The sequence below is a fragment of the Anopheles nili genome, chromosome 2 (genome assembly GCF_943737925.1).
Source record: "Anopheles nili chromosome 2, idAnoNiliSN_F5_01, whole genome shotgun sequence".
In the NCBI taxonomy this organism is placed as follows: domain Eukaryota; kingdom Metazoa; phylum Arthropoda; class Insecta; order Diptera; family Culicidae; genus Anopheles; species Anopheles nili.
The window spans coordinates 63,987,666-64,006,628 of record NC_071291.1 but is presented as its reverse complement, the minus strand read 5'-3'; the positions used below and the strand labels follow the sequence as shown (position 1 = coordinate 64,006,628).

At 49.5% G+C, this 18,963-nt stretch overlaps 2 protein-coding genes across 2 annotated transcripts; both read right to left on the bottom strand.

The window, feature by feature from the left end:
• Positions 1 to 1,345: 1,345 nt before the first annotated feature.
• On the bottom strand, positions 1,346 to 6,676 carry LOC128730732 (inactive rhomboid protein 1-like). The gene is made up of 7 exons (XM_053823811.1): positions 6,216 to 6,676; positions 3,923 to 6,143; positions 3,621 to 3,848; positions 2,962 to 3,300; positions 2,642 to 2,896; positions 2,317 to 2,577; positions 1,346 to 2,255 (listed from the first exon to the last, which is right to left on the bottom strand). Exons 1-7 carry the CDS (start codon positions 6,674 to 6,676, stop codon positions 1,722 to 1,724), a joined length of 4,299 nt encoding a protein of 1,432 aa, XP_053679786.1. The 3' UTR covers positions 1,346 to 1,721.
• Positions 6,677 to 8,771: 2,095 nt separating this feature from the next.
• LOC128728134 (uncharacterized) lies at positions 8,772 to 12,812 on the bottom strand. Its single transcript, XM_053821854.1, has 5 exons — positions 12,403 to 12,812; positions 10,546 to 11,760; positions 10,293 to 10,450; positions 9,908 to 10,110; positions 8,772 to 9,817 (listed from the first exon to the last, which is right to left on the bottom strand). The coding sequence occupies exons 1-5, from the start codon at positions 12,810 to 12,812 to the stop codon at positions 9,107 to 9,109; spliced, it is 2,697 nt and encodes an 898-aa protein (XP_053677829.1). The 3' UTR covers positions 8,772 to 9,106.
• Positions 12,813 to 18,963: the final 6,151 nt, after the last annotated feature.

The following is an 18,963-nucleotide window of genomic DNA, read 5'->3' as shown; positions in this document are numbered from 1 at the left end:
CGAGCGAGCGCATTATGCAGGTTGATCGTTTATTCCATGCACGGTGTGATCTACATATCTTGTGTACGTGGTGTGGTTGCCATCGACGGGGTTTGGCTCTTCCGCCCGAGGGGTTGATCTATTACCAACCTCGATAAGTCGCTTCGCTTTGATAAACGCGCAGTGTGATTTCAAACGCACTTGGCGTTTGCCATAAGCAATGATATAAATCCAAGGTAAGTTGTTGATGACATATTCAGTGCGCAAATGCGTGTAATTCGGCTTTTGGAGTCCGAATGCTTTGTACGTAACGGATGTAATTCGAATTACATCCACATGGCGGTTGAAAAACATCTGTAGTAATTGTGTTTTATCGTTCCGGCTGGTGTGGATCTAATTATAAGAACGGCCGGGCTTTTACGTATCATAAAATGTTATCTTTACGTTATATAATTTGAAATATAGAGGTGGGAACTGGATGATTTCGGTGGAAGATAAGCTTTTCTTCCTTTTTTTTCATACTTTCTATTGCAGAGGATCAAAGTACAAACTTTAAGTAGAACATAGCATTGTGCGATCGAAGCATCGCATCATTCCTTCAACTCGCCCTGTTATTCCATTACCATAGTCTCGTTTTTCAATTTTTGTTGCTGACTGGAAAATAAAGAACGGAATATTAGTCAGTTTTAAAGTCAATTTATATATCCTGATGTTACGTACATACCTATAATTACATAGCAAGTTTTTATAATGTATATTCTGAACAGATATCAATGAGTATGCTGCAACCTATGCAATGACTATGCTGCAGATGCAATGAGTATGCTGCAGATGATTTCAAGTAATTCCAAATTTCTTCTCGACCGCGGCTTGAAAACATCTGTAATATATCAAAATATAGTAAAAAATGGTTCGATTTCACCAAATAAACATTCAGAAAAATCATAATCCTATGAAACTTACGCGTGAACATCATTCAAAAGCCTTATTTGTTTACGCATAATACGATTCATATGCGCAAAAACTGTGTGGTGAATATATATTATTGTAAGGATATTTTGTATCACAAAATACTGCATTCCTTCACACGCCGATCAAAACAATCGTCAAGGATGTGTCAGGATACACGCCAAATTTGACAGTTACGACGTTTGAATTTTTCATTGTCATTGACGTGTCCGTTGGGTAGAATAAATTTATGCCATTCACCCCAAAAAAAACACATTCAAAATAACCTATCGTTTCCTTAGTTCATTGCTTTTTAAAAATCTACAAAACAAATTGCACAGCCATTGCACTTTCGTGTTTCACGATTTCATCGGTTTCTTTCGGCCAACAATTGCACAGAAAACAAGTTTGCTTGGAAATGAATCACCATACACGTTTTTCATAATATATTTTACTCAATTTTCGTTACGTTGGTTTTTTTTGTGTTTGTTTTACTTAGATTAGGTCAGCGTCACCGGTCCCACACGCAACACGGCAACCGGATCCACTGACCGGAACGTACGCGACAGAAGCGACAAGTTCTGCCACCCTGCCTGGCGCAGCTGAATTTTCCTAGACTTGGGTGTTTCGTCCTAGACTGTATCCTGCATCGATTTTCACCGCTTCGCGCGGTACGTGGAGTATAACGGTACATGTTCGCTATCGAGCAACGGTACTATAAGTGTGATAAGGATGAATAAAATGTAAATCAATCGCATTGATGTAGTCCTAACCCAGCGTAAAACACATCGACGTCATGCGTTCGGGCGCGGATTGCACTGCCCCTTCTCACATATAGCTACCATCTTATAACTATGCATATTGGATTTAGCGTTTAGATTACCGTTACTATTTATATTATTGTATTTGGGATTAATCGCCTTGATCGTGCCGCCGGACATGCTGATGGCTCCACCGCCTCCACCACCACCACCACCACCACCACCGCCACCATTCCCACCGTATCGCGTTCCACCGCCACGATCGTAGTCCTTGATCCTTCCACCACCCCCACCAACGTCACCACCACCACGGCCACCCTCACCGGGCAGCATGCCACCATGAGTCGAGCCACCACCACCACCGTCGGCGGAGTTCTTGCCGTTAAAGTAGTTGAACGTGTCGTACGGGTTGAAGTGATCGTGCAGGCCGTTGTTGTCGTTGATACTCGCGATCTGGTTACCGTCGAGGAAGCTGAGCGAGAAGATGGTCGGGAACAGGTAGAACACGAGAAAGAACAGCGCGTACAGCAGGAAATGCAACGCAAAGCAACTCCACACGAGCTTGATCTGCAATCAGAGGAGAAGCGATTATTCGCCTGTCGAAAGGTGATCGGTGGTATGATCGCACCTTGCCCTTTCTGCTGTACTTGGTGGTGAAGCTGAGGTACGGGGTAAGCGCTAGGGTGAACGTGGTACCAAACAGCAGCCCCGATATCAGACCGGTAAAGTTGTGCTGCCACGGAAGCGTCCCCATGCCGAACAGCAGACAGCCAAGGAACAGCATCTTCAGCATGGCGTACTGTGGCTTCTTTAGGTTCCGCCAGTGGCACAGGATGAGCAGCACTAGCAGCGATGAAAGCGTGCCAGCAAGTGACGGTAAGGGGCCGACCTGCAAGCGAAGGCAAAGGGACAATGAGAATAAAGAGAGAGCTGACCGGAAGCTGGGCACATACCTCCGCCTTGTACGGCATGAAGATGGCGCTGGTCAGATTGCCAACGATACCCGAGCCGATGTAAACTATCGCCGTTCGCAGGGATCCCAACAGACGCTCCAGATCCGCGAGGAGAATGTGTTGAAAGGCAACAGTGATTATGAGATGAACGATACCGGCGTGGATGTAGAGGGACGTGAACAGTCGATAGAACTGATCGGGTAGATCCGTCACGATGAACGGGAACATTCCGCACACATCGTTCAAGCAGGAAACCTACCGGGAGAAGATAATCGCATCAACCGGGTGTTTAACGTGCCGCTAGTGTCCGCAGGACGTACCTGTGAACACAAGGAGGCTTCATCGTGGAAGTAGCCCCGCACAAAGTCGCAGTACTCGCGGGTCGTGATCCGGCACTCGCCCGATATTCCCATGCAGCACGGATGGCCAATCACCTCGCAGACCATGTGCTCGGCAGTGTGATCCTTAAAGCGAAAGCGTTGCGTAAACTGATTGTTTTTCCGGCAGATAGGCCACTTGGTGATGTCGTCCGGCCACTCGTGCGGTGCGATCGAGGCTGGAGCGTCGCAGTACTTTGGGTCGAGACCGCACACGCTGCCTGAGATGCGACCACCGGGACCGGAATCGCCAGGGGACCACTTCTTCCACGTCGATATGGTCTAGAAAAAAGAAGGTGAGATTGAGTTTGATGTGGTGAAGAACAAAAACGTTGTCTCAAAGGACTAATGTTCATTAGTGACAAAGAACTGGTAAGGAACAAAGAACTCCCATTTACAATGTGTTTAAGATTCATATCCTTAATAAAGCATGAAACTCCAATCCTTTCAACAGCTTGTTTTAGCTGCTTTACCTCATGATTATAACAGCTGAAGGATCTGGCTATAAACACCGAAAATCATGTCACATGGCAGTTCCTTGTCCTGTACCAGTTTCATTTAACCAAATTCACTAGTTTTTAGTCACACTTAGAGCCACATACCGTGGGCCATAGTCCACGGACAGAGCAGTCAGCTTGCGAACTCTGCACACATCCAGAATCGTCGTTTCGTATGCAGCACGCCGTCTCACGCTCCTGCTTTCTCGTCTTCGATATGAGATCCATGATCCTGCCGTCCCTGCGCATGCACGGTGCATACTTCGATCCCAAATGCACCAGGTCATCCCGTCGTGGCCCAATCCATATATTCCGTGGCTCATAATGTTGCACCTGCAAGGACGAGAATGAAAAAAAAATGTAAAATCGTGCTCCAATTCCACCGCACCACGCATTCAAGGACATACCGTTTGCAGGCTCAAGCTCGTCACCAGCACCTGGCTGCTTTTCTGCTCGAATCCGATCCCAATCGGGCCAACACCATAGCACAGCAACGTCAGCAACAGCACAAAAATCTGCGTCGTGTTGATCCAGTACGTGAAAAACGGCCGATAATCGTACCGATCGTCCAGCGCATTTGGGCGCAACAATTTGACGCAGTTCCGGGACGCCGGTCGGCGCGAGTTATCCAGCACACTCTCCAGAATTGAGCCCGGTATACGCTGGCCGTAGAAGAACTGAAACAGCGCACTTCCACGTCCACCACGAGCCGAAGGATCCTGCAGGTGCAGTTGTTCTTCTGCCGTTCGCGTTCGCCAGCCATTCGTCACGAGAGCCCGATCTGTCTCGAGCATGTAGATCTGGTGCGAGTTGTCCTGAACGGCTGGTCCACCTCCAAGATCTTGCTCCTGAACCGGAGGTCCTGGGCCCGCATTTGGACTACTCCCACCTGGCACGTCGAAGAACGTCTCGTCTTCCTGCACCGGGGTTAACCCATCGTAGATGTCGTTATCGTCGCTGTTCAGCGCAACGTGCGCTGGTGCGAAACTACGCGACCACTGTTTCGCCCGACGCGGGATCCTGTTGCGCAGACTCTGCACCACAAACACGATCCCGCTCAGCATCATCCGCGATACGGATGGTTTCCGTTCGACCAGGAACTCTTCGCTACCCTCGTGCCAGTAGTACGGGTTGAAGCGTTGCCGGCGGTTTTGCTCCGTCTCGGGTTCGTCCTGGCTTTGAGCCGGAAGCACATCCGGTCGGTCACTGTGGGTTAGGTGATCGTGCAACACATCCGCACCAGCTGGCTCGTGGGGTGTTTCGTCCTTTAGTGAACCGAATCGACGCAGAGCGAACCGCTTTTGGCGATCTTCCCACTTCTGCTGCTCGTATTCCTCGTGCGCTTGCTCTACCCCAAAGAACTGAGCCGTACTTCGGCGCAGGTACTCCTTGATGCGTTGTTTGTGCGTTAATCGCTGCTGTCGAATCGCTTGTACGTTTCGCTGCAATGTTGACGGTGTTGAGTCAGGCTGAATGCGTGGAACGTGCATGTGTTGCTGCTGCTGCTGCTGCTGCTGCTGCTGTACCTGCTGAGCTTGTTGAGCTTGTTGAGCCTGTTGCTGAACCTGTTGCTGCGCCTGTTGGTGTTGCAACTGGAGCTGCTGTTGCTGCTGCTGCTGTTGTTGGGCGTGCTGTTGTTGCAACTGCTGCAGCTGCTGGTAGAGCGGTTGCTGCTGGATTTGTTGATGCGCCTGAATGTGCTGCTGATGCTGGTACTGGATGATGATCGACGGGTTGCTGCACGAACCGTTCAGCGTGTGCGATTGCGCGATGATGAGCGATTGCTGAGCGTTTCTTCCATCATCCCCATAATGTTGCTGTTGCTGCTGCTGCTGCTGCGGATGATGCTGATGATGGTGATGGTGATGATGATGATGGTGAGCGTACGAAGCGTGCGACACTAGTGACGGTGGGCTGAGTGGTGATGGGCGTTCCATGTCGGACACCGACACGGATGAGATCGAGAGTGGTTGCGGACTGATCGGTCCGGAAGTCTGCGTTGTCTGATGAACACCGGTGGCTTGTCGCAAGCTGTTGCATTGGTAGCACTGTTCTTCGTCCGACGCGAGCACGAGTGGTTCGCTCATGATGCTGACCGGTGTGGTCGCTCTTAGCATCGCGTATTCCGGTTGTAAGGACGCTCGACCGAGCGTGCCTGTTTGTGTGAAGGTGCAGATAGGCTGCTGACATTTGCCACTGGCCACTGGGCGCGCTCTTGGCGGTGTGGCGTAGTGATCTGCTGCATCTTCGTCGGGTTTTGGGACTTTCAAACGGTAGGGTAGTGTTTTTAGAAGTGTCCCAGTGCCATTTCCAGCACCACCACTAGCTTGAGGATGGTTGATGATGTTAATGCCACCACCCGATGCCATTAAACCTGCCATTAGGCTCGCTCCAAGTCCACCAGGACCATCGTGTTGAAAGTTTTCTGGCGGTGGTGGCGTTGGAATGTACCGTTTGACGGGTGTATGAACGGTCGATGTCAGATAATTATAGCTCTCGGAGCTTGCGATCAACGGCGCACCACCGATTAGATAGTTCCCAAACTGGTCCACCTTAGGTTGGGTGGTTTGCTGCGGTGGCGCTGACACCGGTGGATCACGGAATCGCTCCGGAACGGGATAGCGTGTCCTGAGTAAAAGGGAACACGGCGAGATGTGATTAATGATGTTTTTTTTTATGAAGCTATACGGATTTAATTACCTCGATCCTGGCGACATGGAACGATGATGAGGTCCATTGCGCGTCTCCGGATACATGATGGAGTTTGGAGCTGAGTTGGCCACGAACCGATCACAACTTCCGGTTCCATTCCCGGATGGCGGACCGACCGGTGAGATACAGCACGGCCGCAAGGACTCGTCGTTCGCTCCATACCGTTCTGCCACGGACGCGACCGACGAATTGGAGCCCACCACAGGCGGTGGTGGCAAAACCGACTGCGATGGTGGAACCGACGCGACATATGCCGTCAAGCGGGATCCCAGAGTCGAGTACGAGGACTCGCTAAACCGAGACGGCGAGGACGATGTGGCAACGGTCGGGACCAGCCCGGGTGCGCCGGACCCATCACACAACCCATCGTCATAGTTGATGGTCGGGGTGACGCTAAACTGCTGCTGATAGTGCTGGTGCCCAAACGAGGACCGCCGGCTACGGCTCATGCCTTCTCAGTGCGCGGCTTGATTCGCCTATCGTACCGAGACCGTCCTTCGTCCTTCGCATCAATCTGTGTCGGTGTGTCTGTGGTGTTCCAGGGATGCAAATCAAATTCGGGGTGATGCGCTTTTTCTTCCGCTAAACCCCCTTCGAAAGGACACCGAAGGACTCTCGCCGAATTTGCACGCACCTAAACGGTGGTGACTTTTCTGTAGTAAGCGAATGCTCGTTTTATTTCTATGTGCGTCCCCACGATACAAACGCAGCGAACGGGTGTGTGCTTGTGTGTGTGTGAGAACGAGACGGCAGGATGTTGGGGTGGAAAATCGATCCTTCCAAACCAAACGTCGGTCGTGTGTCGGAAAGGACGAAAAATAAAGGTGTATAATTTAACTACGCTACTCGACGGAGCTCGAGGATGTGCCTGCACCGTTGGTCGCAGAATTTTGCTAGGATAATAATTTCACTAAAACACCATCCGCACCACTACCACTACCCGTCACCATCGGCAGCCGTAGATGCTGCCTGGCCGTAGCCACACACCGCCATATCGTTGATGGCGTTTATTTTTTTTTCGTCTACTCCCAAGGCTACTTTCACAAGCTCACGCACGGTACGGTGGTTTTTGCAGTCCGTTCAAGTAGGCCTACTTCGTTAGATGGCCCAGCCTGCTAGGATAAACACACCGCGATACTCTGTACGGTAACACAGACAGACGATTCTCCATGTTCGCGTTCGCTGATGGTTCTCTCCGGTCGAACCACTTGCCTACTACGATCCGAATCGGAATCCGTATCGAGATGTCCTCGCCTTGAAATCTGCACACCACCGGAGCCGTGGTGTATATCCTTTTCCGCGCTCCTGTGCGCTGTTCGGAGGAGCGTGGATGTGCGTGAAAAAATATCCTTCACCACTCTCGAAGAACACAGACGCACAGGCACCTACACACGTACGCACACGGACACGCAGGCGTGAGGGTGTGTACGACGACTCACGTCCAGCGCCCCAAAACTGCGAGCCACTTGTCTCGGGAACATCTGGGCTTCCATTCTCGCAGCTAATCGGCTCGATTCTCCATTTTTCCACCCGCCTACAGACACGTTCGCCGTATTTTCACGAGCCCCACACGGCTCATTCGGCCACCCTTCAGGCACAAGGCAGCTCAATTTCCCAATCGCACCGAGAGGCGAGCTTTCCGCGAACGAGTTTTTCCGCCCGACACACGCACGAGCACGCACACACTGGCTCACGCTCGCGAAGGGACTGCGAGTTCGGTATCGATTTTTTCGCTCCGGCACGGTTGGCAGCGCTCACTTTTGACTGAAGTGCCGTGCGACCGAGAGGAAGTACGCGAAAAATCACAACAAATTTTCCCCACCCGTTTCGTGAAGGGGAAAGGGGAGGTTTGCAAACGCGTCACGGTGACAAAAGGGGCTTATTGTTTTCCTGCCAGTGCGCATGAGCGAGACGCACCAAGGAACCAGCGACGGTATCCTTGTCCAGTGGCAGGAACGAAATGACCCTCTCTTTTGTGCGTGTTGGCATCGGAAGGACGCGGTTTTCCCCTTTCACTGATACGGGGAGTGGGGGGGGGGAAGGGACGTGGTTGCGGGTTTGAAAACAAGCTGTTGAACAGGGTCGTTTCGATACTGCCAAGGTGACTAGAGTTTTCGTCCTTATAACGTTTAATAATCTTGAAATTAGCAGCTGAGCTGCGGAAAAAAACTGTTACTGATTTGAAACTCATTTCAATTTGCTCCAAATTCTACTCTACGTATCGATTCCTTTATTCTTATCCTTCTTTATTCTTATTCTTCTTTAGTAGCGACTTTTAATATAATAATAATTGAATCCGAATTCTTTATGTTGAGATTATCATAACTTTGTCATAAAGCACGACAATGGAAGCGATTTAAGAAAACAGCCAATGCAAACCTTTCTTTATCCTTTCTTTCGTCCTGTTAATAAGAAAAAATATCATAATCCCGGTTTAAAATACATACATTAGCGTTTATTTCGATCATACACAATTCGAGCAGTTGAAACTGGTTTAAATAGCTAAGCCGGAAGCTCGCTGCTTTTAGCGTACATTTTGCCCTATAATTTTTGCTTCGTTTCGAGTTTGCTTGTGTTTTTTTTTTTTTTTGGTTTTGCTTTCACACAGTCAGCTAAGTCGTCCTTAAACTTATCATTAAATAACAATCTTCCTTAAATTCGCAATGTCACGCGGGCCGCTTGACGAGCTCACCCGCTACTCTAAGTATCCTAGCTACGCTCCTACGAGAAGGTCCGAGGTCCGTCGAGGTTTGTCGTGTCGTGTGGCGTGTTGTTCGCGATCCTGATCCTGCCGTCGGATCCTTTGGGGGTTGGGTGGAGAATTGTACTTATGCGCTAGCGTGTGCGTGGCACCTTTTAGAGAGAGAGAGAATGGCTCTTCACTCTGATGCTGGTCCTGCTGTGGCTGGCCTCGCAGGCAACGTTGGTGCGTCTTTGGCACTGGTTGGTGTGGACGTATGGACAGCAGCCAGTTCAATAGGCGTGTGGACTGGTGAGTGCTGATGCTGTGAGGCAGCCTCAGCCATCTGCAGCCCAATGGTGGCTCCGATCTTTGCACTCGCCTGCCGGAAGCTATCGCTTAGCTTCAACTGCACCACGTTGATGCACATCGAAGTAAGCGCGAGACCAAAGATCAGATACAGGATGCTGCACATCATGTAGATCGGATGCTGCGGCACGTAATCACCGAAACCGATCGTCGAGATCGAAATGAACACGAAATAGAATGCCTCGAAGAAGCTCCAGTTCTCCCAGGTGCAGTAAATGTTCGCCCCGAAAAGCATGTACGCGACCAGGATCACGATGGCGACCGAAATTGGCAGGTTAAACTCGTCATCGATCTCGAACGTTTCCGGTACGGGTGTGGTTGGTGTGTCTGGTATCGGAACGGTCTCGATGCCGGTACTAGCGCCTGGTTGCGCTTCCGGTTGTGTTGCTCGATAGGTCACGGAGGGTTGAGAATTTCCAGTCGTTGCAGCCACGGGAGACACTACTGGGACTGGAGTTGTGGTCGTGGCACCTTGTAGCTCGGTTTCCGCACTCGGTCGTCGGACCATATCGTATACAACGTTCAGACCCTTCATCACTTCCTGCAGGTTTACGAGGATGCGATGTTTAGTGAAAGTGAGTTCCACAAGCAATGGAAAGCACCTTGAAAGGAAGATCCTTCACATACTCACCTGCACCTGAGCAGTTTTCCGAACCTTCCGGAACGAACCCGTGTAGTAGAGACGCCGCACGTAGGCCCACATGAACTTGATGCCTCTCGTGAACAGCTTACCGAAGTCAGCCAGCACAATCAGGAAGATGGGAATACCGATGATCGCGTACAGTATCGTCAGTGCTCTGCCCGTCGTCGTCGATGGTGAAATATGTCCATATCCTACGGTTAAAGGTGAAGATAAACACTCGATAAACCAGTAGAATGTCAATCAGTCGCATCTTAATCAAAGAAAGAAATCAAAACCCTGCGAAAAAGTAAACCAAATCCCACTGGAACTAGTCCGTTTTTCTTTATTTTCGAACCAAACGCAATAGCAGTGGTTGGGAACATTGTGCTTTTACCAATCGTTGACACCACCGTCAGCGAGTAGATGACGCCGTTCACGAAGTTCCACGCCGTGTTGCCGCTGTACGATTTCATACCGGCCTCAAAGGCAATCTGCAGCTCCTCCTCGAACTTGCGTAAACGGTTGCGAGCGGACAGCTTCCAGTCGTCTTCCCTTCAGAGCGAAAGAAGAAAGGTAAGGTAGTGTTAATGGATGTTTTTTGTGGCAGCTCTAATGTCCTCTCGCATTTAACTATGAGACCCTGTTACCTCTGACTGTGACTAGAAAGCCAAAGGTTATCGATGAACTCTCGTTTCACGCGCTTCACGCCACACTTGTACTGTGATTCGAACGTGCCTTCGGTCAAACGGAACGCGATTCCACCGACGCCACAGAGCAGTACCAGTACGCCAAAGTAGAAGAAGCAGTGGTTCACCTGGACACGCATTCGTACGATCTCCGCCGGATTGTCGTCCAGAAAGTCCTGCCACATCTCGTACCATTCTTTGGTGAGCTCACGCCAGCTGAAAACCTCTCCAGGTTGCTCTACGTACAAAGTGAGTGGTCTTCGTCGTTGGAGCACCACAACAACCTTCTGATCTTCGGTTACCGAGGGTTCTTTGGTCGTTTCTTCACCACCAATGGCTTCTGAAGGTTTTGGAGTTGTCTCGAGGACCTTTTCGACCTTCTCACCTTGCTCGACCATCTCGTGGGACTCTTGCTCTTTATCCTGCGTAGTAACTCGTCGGTGTGTAAGCACCATTTCTGGTTCCACCGCACGAGCGTTTGGTGAATCCTGACGAGCCGGTTTTTCAATATCCTCAGACTGAAAGTCAGACGGTAGCTCCGATTCCGGGGACGTGATTTCCGGGAACGGTTGTGCTCGCTTCGGCACAACGTCCAGCTTAGCTGATCGTGGACGTTTCGGTTTGCGTGGAGAAAAACGCCGCCGGATCGTTTGTTTCTTCGCTTCATCCGAAGATTGTCGACCTTCTTCTTCGCTGGTCGACGCCGATCGGCTAGACGAGCGAGCTTTCGGAACGATCAGAATTTTCTTCTTCCCCATCGGAGGCGAGAGAGTTTCCGATCGATCGATTGGTGTACGGCTGCGGCTTGCAGCGGATGGACCGAGCGGTGGAAGAGGCGTTGCTTCGATGCTCTTTGCTCGGTCTTGCTGCAATTTTGCCTTGAGCTTACGACTCTGTTCCTCTAAAAGCTCCTCGCGGTATTTCTCGAACCGGCGCAATCGCATCCGATCGAGCTCACGCTTCTCCTGCAGGAACTTTAGCTTTTCGAGCTCGAACCGGCGCCGCTCTTCGTTGAAACGTTGCAGGTTTGCTTGCTGGTGGCCACTCGCGGTTCCCTCAGCAGATCCGGAATCGCGTGATCGTTCGCTCTGGAAGCGCTCAATGCGTTCGCGTCGTTTGCGAACTTCTGTGTCCGAGATGCGCCCGCCATCGCTTGAGTCATCTGTTTTTGGTTTTCTATTGGAAAAAAGAAATAAGAATGCAATTAATTAGGTTAAAAGAAAAATTTTCAATTCTATTTATCCTTTCATTTGTTTACTATTCTACAAACCACTAGGCGGCTCCATCAATGTTTATGTTTACGTTAGGTTTGGTTTATATTTAGGTTTAGGCTGAAAATTTAATCTAAAAACGCATGCTTTGCCCAGCATTTAATCAGATAAATGCTGATAGTATCAAAAACTTCTATTCAGTACACAACTCAGAAAAAAAATATCAAAATTTCTACGTAACACGTGGTCACTAAATATGATAACTAATTTCAAATGACGAGCGTTTTGAGCATTGCATACATTCAGGCTTATGAAGAATGAATAGATAGAATTCAATTATTACCTGCTCGTTATAACACAAAAAACAGGCGCTTTGATATGATTTGCACATATATAAAGGTCATTATCTTGATCCTTCCTCCTGTTTAATACGTTTACCACGTGCTAAAATAAACCACCACTCGCCAGAACATCGTCAAAGGGGCAAATTTGAGATTGATCGATTAAACAAAAAAAAGCTATTTTTAGCATCACACAAAGAGCCGCTAACTTTTAGTAATGATTTGAAGAAAACAACCCCTGCGACCGGAATCGATGCCAAACTTACCGTGCTCCCGACAAGCTCCGCTTGGCCCGGCGCAGAAGTGAGAATATTTCCGGACTGCTAGGCACCTCCGTTTCGTCACGTGGCACCGATCGACTCCGGGGCACCATACTGGCCAGCTTTTTATCCTTGCGAGCAAGGATCTTGTTCCGGTGCGCACTCCCATACTCGATCGCTCGTTCGATCAAGCTTTTCTTCGATGAAGACGGGCTGCTTTCGACCGTACTGCGTCCACGGGCAGACTCGGATCCACTCTGATCATCGCATGAGTTCGAGCGGCTTCCAACGCTTCCATCACGGGCCGGATCCGGCGTCGATTCTCGCAGCTGTCGAGCTGCCCGACGACGCCTCCTCGCGACCACCGGCACCGGCCCTTGGCCACCGGCACCCTGACGATTCACGGCTTCATCCATTATGATCACCCGGTTCAGCTTCACTCACGGTTTCACTCACGCACGAAAAACTCGGAACCACCACAACGAACCACCGCGAACCTGTGATGGATGAACCGTTGGGATGACGGGGACGGGTAAAAATATAATTTTCCACGCTCACGCTCACGCTCGGTGCGTTTCCGTCCGTTCGTCGTCACACAAAGTTCGTCACACCACTTGTCACCGTTGCTCACGAAATATGACCCCGTTTTTCACCGGGCACCGCACTCCGGTCGTACCATTTCACTGTGGATTGCGGCGACCATTCACGGTGGCGATCGAAATTCACTGCACCAACGCACAAACGGACGGTCGTTATCGGAACGTCGTAATTGACGGTTTGAACAAGCTACTCAGAACGGAACCGGTGGAACTATTGGAAAAACCTCTCACCCCCGGCAATAGGGCTAGGGGTTTTTTTTTTCGACAAAACACGCGAACGACGACTACGGCACACGTTCGGACCGCTCGGGACGGCCGCTCGGAGGGTTCTGCGGTCAGAATATGGTGCGCTAAAAATAAGCGAAACCACACGGAGCAACAGAATGAAGAAGAAAAAAAAGCAAGACCCACGAAATATACCATGCACACATACGCGAACCCACCGGCACGGTAGTGTGCACGCAGCGGTGCTTCGTATTCGCTGTATTTATTAGATTTCCCTCGATTTTCATCCCCACCCACTTTAGCTGGGTGGGTAGCGTTGGTGTGGGTGGTGTCGCTGACGCCGACACGGATCATCAAGTAAGCGGTTCCTCCATCGGTTGATGGTGAATGGTTTGCCGAAAAATCAGCTGTTCCTTTTCATTCGAACACTCAGAAACATCAGAGTCGATGTGTTTGATATAAAGCATAATTTCAACTTCGATTGTGGTTGAACATTGGAACGCAAAAAAAAATAGTACGACACCAATCCATGCCGTCATCACCGCTACACAGCGTTCGGCTCGGAACCGTGATGCGCATCGCCGGAAAATACGCATAGCACAAACAAATGCAGTCAATGCAGATCTCCACCGAATGCAGGTACAGGGTGGAGTGTGTTTTGCTTCAAATGCAACGCAAAACGAACTCAATATTTAGCAGAAAGTAATCGAATAAAGCTTTGATTGACACAATTGTTTTGATGGAATCTGTAACCCTTACTGTTCGGTTATCTGTATACTTATTTTACTGAAAATAAAAGCAGATATAAAATTGAGGGGGTATGGTCCACCCGTTGAAAAAGGGTGGTTTCCACCACTACAAGCATTGCTGCAACAAACAAACCCCAACGCAACGTGGCGACGGCGTGGAGCTTGAGCGAATCTTATGTCGCGCGACGGAATCCCCAGTGCCCAAGGCGCAGAATCACATGAACAACTGTACAAACTTTTAAAATAAATTTATGTAACGTAATTCACTGGGATTCAATAGATAGAAGGTATCCAAAAACAAGATGAAAATCATCCTTTTGAATGGTACCTAATCTAAGGAAAACAATCCTTTCTTCCGAAGGTCTCTTCAAAAGGACATTAGGAAGTCTGAGAGTTGTTTAAGGATTTTCTATAGCACCGTGTTATAAAGACGTTAATATCGCAAAAACACGTTCAAATAATATTTCATACGTTACAAAATTGTTAAAAGAAAGCAAGTGCTTACAATGTCTAGATATTTTTCTGACAATTCAATAATTTTTTATACATATTCCTACCTTAAAAAAACAGTTCATTTTTGGATTATAATTGACAGAGCATATTTTATTAAACATCAAAACTTTTAGAAAACATCACTTACCGATAGTGGTGTAAATCGTACCGCAGTAAAACACCGCATTCCAGAAAGTCCATGTCTTCTTGTTCTGCTTGTTCTCGAACGATCCCTCCTTGTACGACTGGTACAAAACTGCACTGTACTCCTCCACCAGGTTGATCGCCCGTCCCTCCCAAATGTCCGGATCGGGGTTCTATCGGAGTGACAAAATCGGGAGGGTCCGTTAGTACAGCATAAAAAATACCCTTTGCAATTGCTCGATCTACGCTACCTCCAGCTTCTCACGATCCAGCGCCAGTATGCGTAGATTCTTCGCCAGCATCCGTTTCGCATGGTTCACGTTCGTCTCCATCTTTTTCTCGTGCGTGCCTGCCATACCGAGTGTGGAATCAAGCGAATAAACGGTTAATAAAAGCGACCGTTTGGGTTAATATTTTCGCACCACGAACCACGTGGGCGAAACAGAGCGCGAGCTTGAACTGTTGAGAAACTGTTGCGTTGTTTGGCGTAACCCAAACATTCCACGGCTCACCGGCAGACCGGAATCCTGCCGGAACCGATCGATCTGTCCCCGCCATCCAGCGAGCCTCGTTGAGGAAGCAGTATTTGTTTAACAATAAACCGAAAGGCCGCTCGTAAAACGAGTGAAAACCCATCAAAACGCACCCCCACCGAAACGCGTAATGACGTAATGGCCTGGGTTGATCGAGGTTTACCGAGGAGAAAGGGACGATCAAATCGGGCCTGCTCTCGTGCCCGCACGGGATAACCTGCGACCGCATCCATCAGCTGGTCACGGACGTTGAGAAACGCCGCTCTCCAAACCAGCAAACCATTAAAAGGACCGGTTTTGGGGGCGGCCAAAATGTACGATCACGAGGTATTATCTCCTTCACGAAAGCGAGTTGATGGCGGATCGATGACGTATGTGATGAACGTCAGAAAGAAAAGCACCGCACGCGGCAGAGAGATCGAGTGATCGTGCAGGAAAGAGACACCATACGATAGTGGAAGAGAGAAAGCACCGAAGTGGTGGGGTGAATTTATTTTTAAGCCATCGCAAAACCCCATAAACAAAGTCGGAAAACAAACCCATCCGATGCGCGATCGCAATGAAACTCGAGCCAGTCGCACTGGCTCGAGGCAGCAGGTGGCTTTTCCCGGCGCTAGGGCGTGAAAAGGGGGTTGTGTCCGGGCGAGAGAGAGAGGGTGAAGGGAGAAAATATTATTGCGAAACGAGTCCCACTGGGCGTTCCGTGACCTATGCGGTAAATAAATGCACGATGGGAGTGGCAGATAGAACCGCAACCCGTGAGGATCGAAGGAAAACTTTGCTCGATCGGGGAAAACGCGTTACGATTGCACGCGTGGCTGTTCCGGGTGCCGGTTGTGCTGATGAATTTATCACCAACAGCATCATCCCAGCCGAATGGGGAAGGGTTTTTCTCGAAAAACACATTGTCCCGGGGGTTCCAACTTACCGGTGACGCTGACCGGTGGCGTCAGTTCAGCGCTTGCATTCGCGGCGGCAGCAACAGAAGCGGCAGCGTTGGCAGGATCTTCGAGAGCGTTATTAGCGTTAGCGTCTACTTCCGGTGCATTGTCGACCTCACCTACATACGCGCACAAGGACGGTGCCGTGAGCACATTTATCGCATTGGAAAAGTTAGTCTTAAGTTGATTTTATCTTTTGTGTGATCCAAAAAACAAGGCTAAAGCACAGCACGAGCTGACGAACCAAACGTCAGCGTGGTAGCTCGTAACGCTCGCAGGAGGAAAGTAAACCAGACTAGCATCTTACCGAGCTCAGAAGCAGATATATTATGCGAGCAATTTCGGTGAGGCGATTAAATAAGCGTTAGATGGAGATCGACTGTAAATGAATCGAGCCTGAGCTAAAGCGCGATCGTTAGTGCAAGCATGCAGGTTTTAAACAGCAAAAAAAAAACACAATCAAACACCCCCAACCGTTGGCGTTTTGCTCTAAAACACACTTTTCGTAAACACCGGCTAAATGAGATTTTCAATTTCCTTCATCTCTTTTTATATTTTTTAGAGCAACGTGCACGAATCGGCGCGAATTATCGGATTTATTTACACTCCATTTACGGAGTGATTTCCTGACGCTGACGTGCCAAACCCAAACAGCACGTTTAAAAACGATCATTTCCGTCGCTCCGAATCATATACGCACGTTTCTAATTAACTATTTTTCGAACGGCTTTCGCTTGCCGGCAAACGGCATTGCCAGATGTCCCGAAGCCGGTGGCAGACCGCGACCTCAAACGCTCCGAAACAGATGTCGGTGGATTTAAATCCACAACCCGGTGTTTTTGTTTTTGCTGTCTTTTTAAAACACAGCCTCGGGTGCGCTCCTTGCTGCGTAATCCCGCTCACTAAGCCGCTTTACATCGATGTTACACGTGTCAGAAGGCTTGTTCGGTCTGTTTCGTCTCCTCGACGATCACACCCTAAATTAAGGGCAACCGGCCATTGTGTCGGAAGGTGATCGAAACAACCCTCACGCAGAAGGCACCTGTGCCGTCGTCACTCTCGGGGATCGTTTGTCACCGACCATCCATCCGTCCGTCATCGAAATCCGCACGATCACATTTGACAGGACGATGAGCGCCCGAAATGGGAAAAGCAGGTCACCACTGGGACGCAGTAACTGCGCCACCAAATGGATGGTTGGATGGAAATGGATGGGAAAATTTCACCGAAATTTTCAGACCCCCGACGCATTCGGGACAAAAGGGAGGCCAACGCGAACGATGGGAAGTTTGGGGTGCAGATAATTTTAGCGGATGATTAACGGAAAGATATTAGGGAAAATAAAAATAAATATAAATGCTGTGACCGCGTGCGCGAAGCCGTGTTAACGACAGCCGATTTCGTGACGAGCACGCCACTGTCTTCTGACGGCCTCGAGCGGTCTCTGATGGAGACGCGGGTGTGCATACTGACAAAATAGAGCATCGGATCGCGACCGAGATGCTGTCGGTGGGGTGATCCAGAGCGGTTGAAAAGCACTGTGGCGAGAAAAAGCATTAGTTTTCCGCAACCAGCACCGTGTGTGCGTGCGCCTCATGCCGTCATAGATTTGCGTGGACGATGGGAGACGATCTGAGTGTAAAAAAGGTCACCCGGCTGGGACCGCTATAAAGCGTATTGGTTTTGTTTTATGGACGTTTTGCGCGTGCTGTCAAAATGTTTTTCCCCCTTGCGCCGGGTGACCAAAACGGGGAAAATGGAAATGCTCGCAAACGGTTGCGAGCGGGTGGTTTGAGAATAAAAAAGATCCACCCCGTGAGGGTGTCGTAAGAGTGGAAAACTCAACGCGAGGTCGAGGGTAAAATCGGAAATGGATCAGTGGTTTTTGATGGTTGATGATGATAATGGGTCCACGCGTGTGCATCGGTTCACACATTGGGTGTGATGAGCGTGATTGAGATGGTGATTTTGGTTTTAAAATTACGTGAAAATCAAACATAAAACCTCATGGTGCTAACGATGTCCGTCGCCCATGGAGACGGTTTATTTGACAAGATGGATTAACTTAAACCCGAACGAAGTAGGCGTTGGATTTCAAAGTAACGGTTTGGAAAACCTTCTCAACGGAAACAAATGTTGCATTGAAGCATATGAAACCCAAAATCAACAAGAAAAAGCTTATCAACTCATCAAAAAAGTCCCAAAAACAGTGTCCTTACAATCGTTAAAAAACCTCCAACCGTACGTACCTTCAACGGCGATGAAAAGCGCGGCACCCGCAACCGAGTACAGGAACAAGATAAGAAAGAGGAAGAAATGCGTGAACCACTTCCGCGACCACCGCGTGATCTTGGTGTACATCCAGAAGACGGACTTCTCGCCAACCCCGAGCCCGGACTTCGCCGTATTGACGGTGAAATCCCGAAAGCCCTCGAACTGTTTGAACATAAACTCGCCCGCCTTGGCCGGGTACATCGAGTAGTAGTCGGTGTAATCGGGCTGCTCAGTGCCATCGGGTCCGAGGGAGATCCTGGTTGGAGATCCTGGTGCCACCGGAGCCACGGGTTGATAGAGCGGATTTTGGTGCGTCTGTTGTTGCTGCTGCTGCTGCTGGAGATGCAATTGCTGGAAGTACTGAGCCGGCGAGTATTTCGCTGGAGTGTGCTGTGGCGAAGCCGCATATACCGGTGGCATCGTAAGGTTCATCCGTGGCCGTGGTCCAGCAGCATTCGCCGGTTTCGGATCGGTCGCCTGAGTCATCACCACAACGTGTGAAAAACGGACACTCGCAAACACACTCACTCGCAAAATGCGCTAAAATTATCCTGCGCGCACTTTCACTTTCCACTGGCGGTCCTAGCGAACAGGGACACCTCGTCCCACG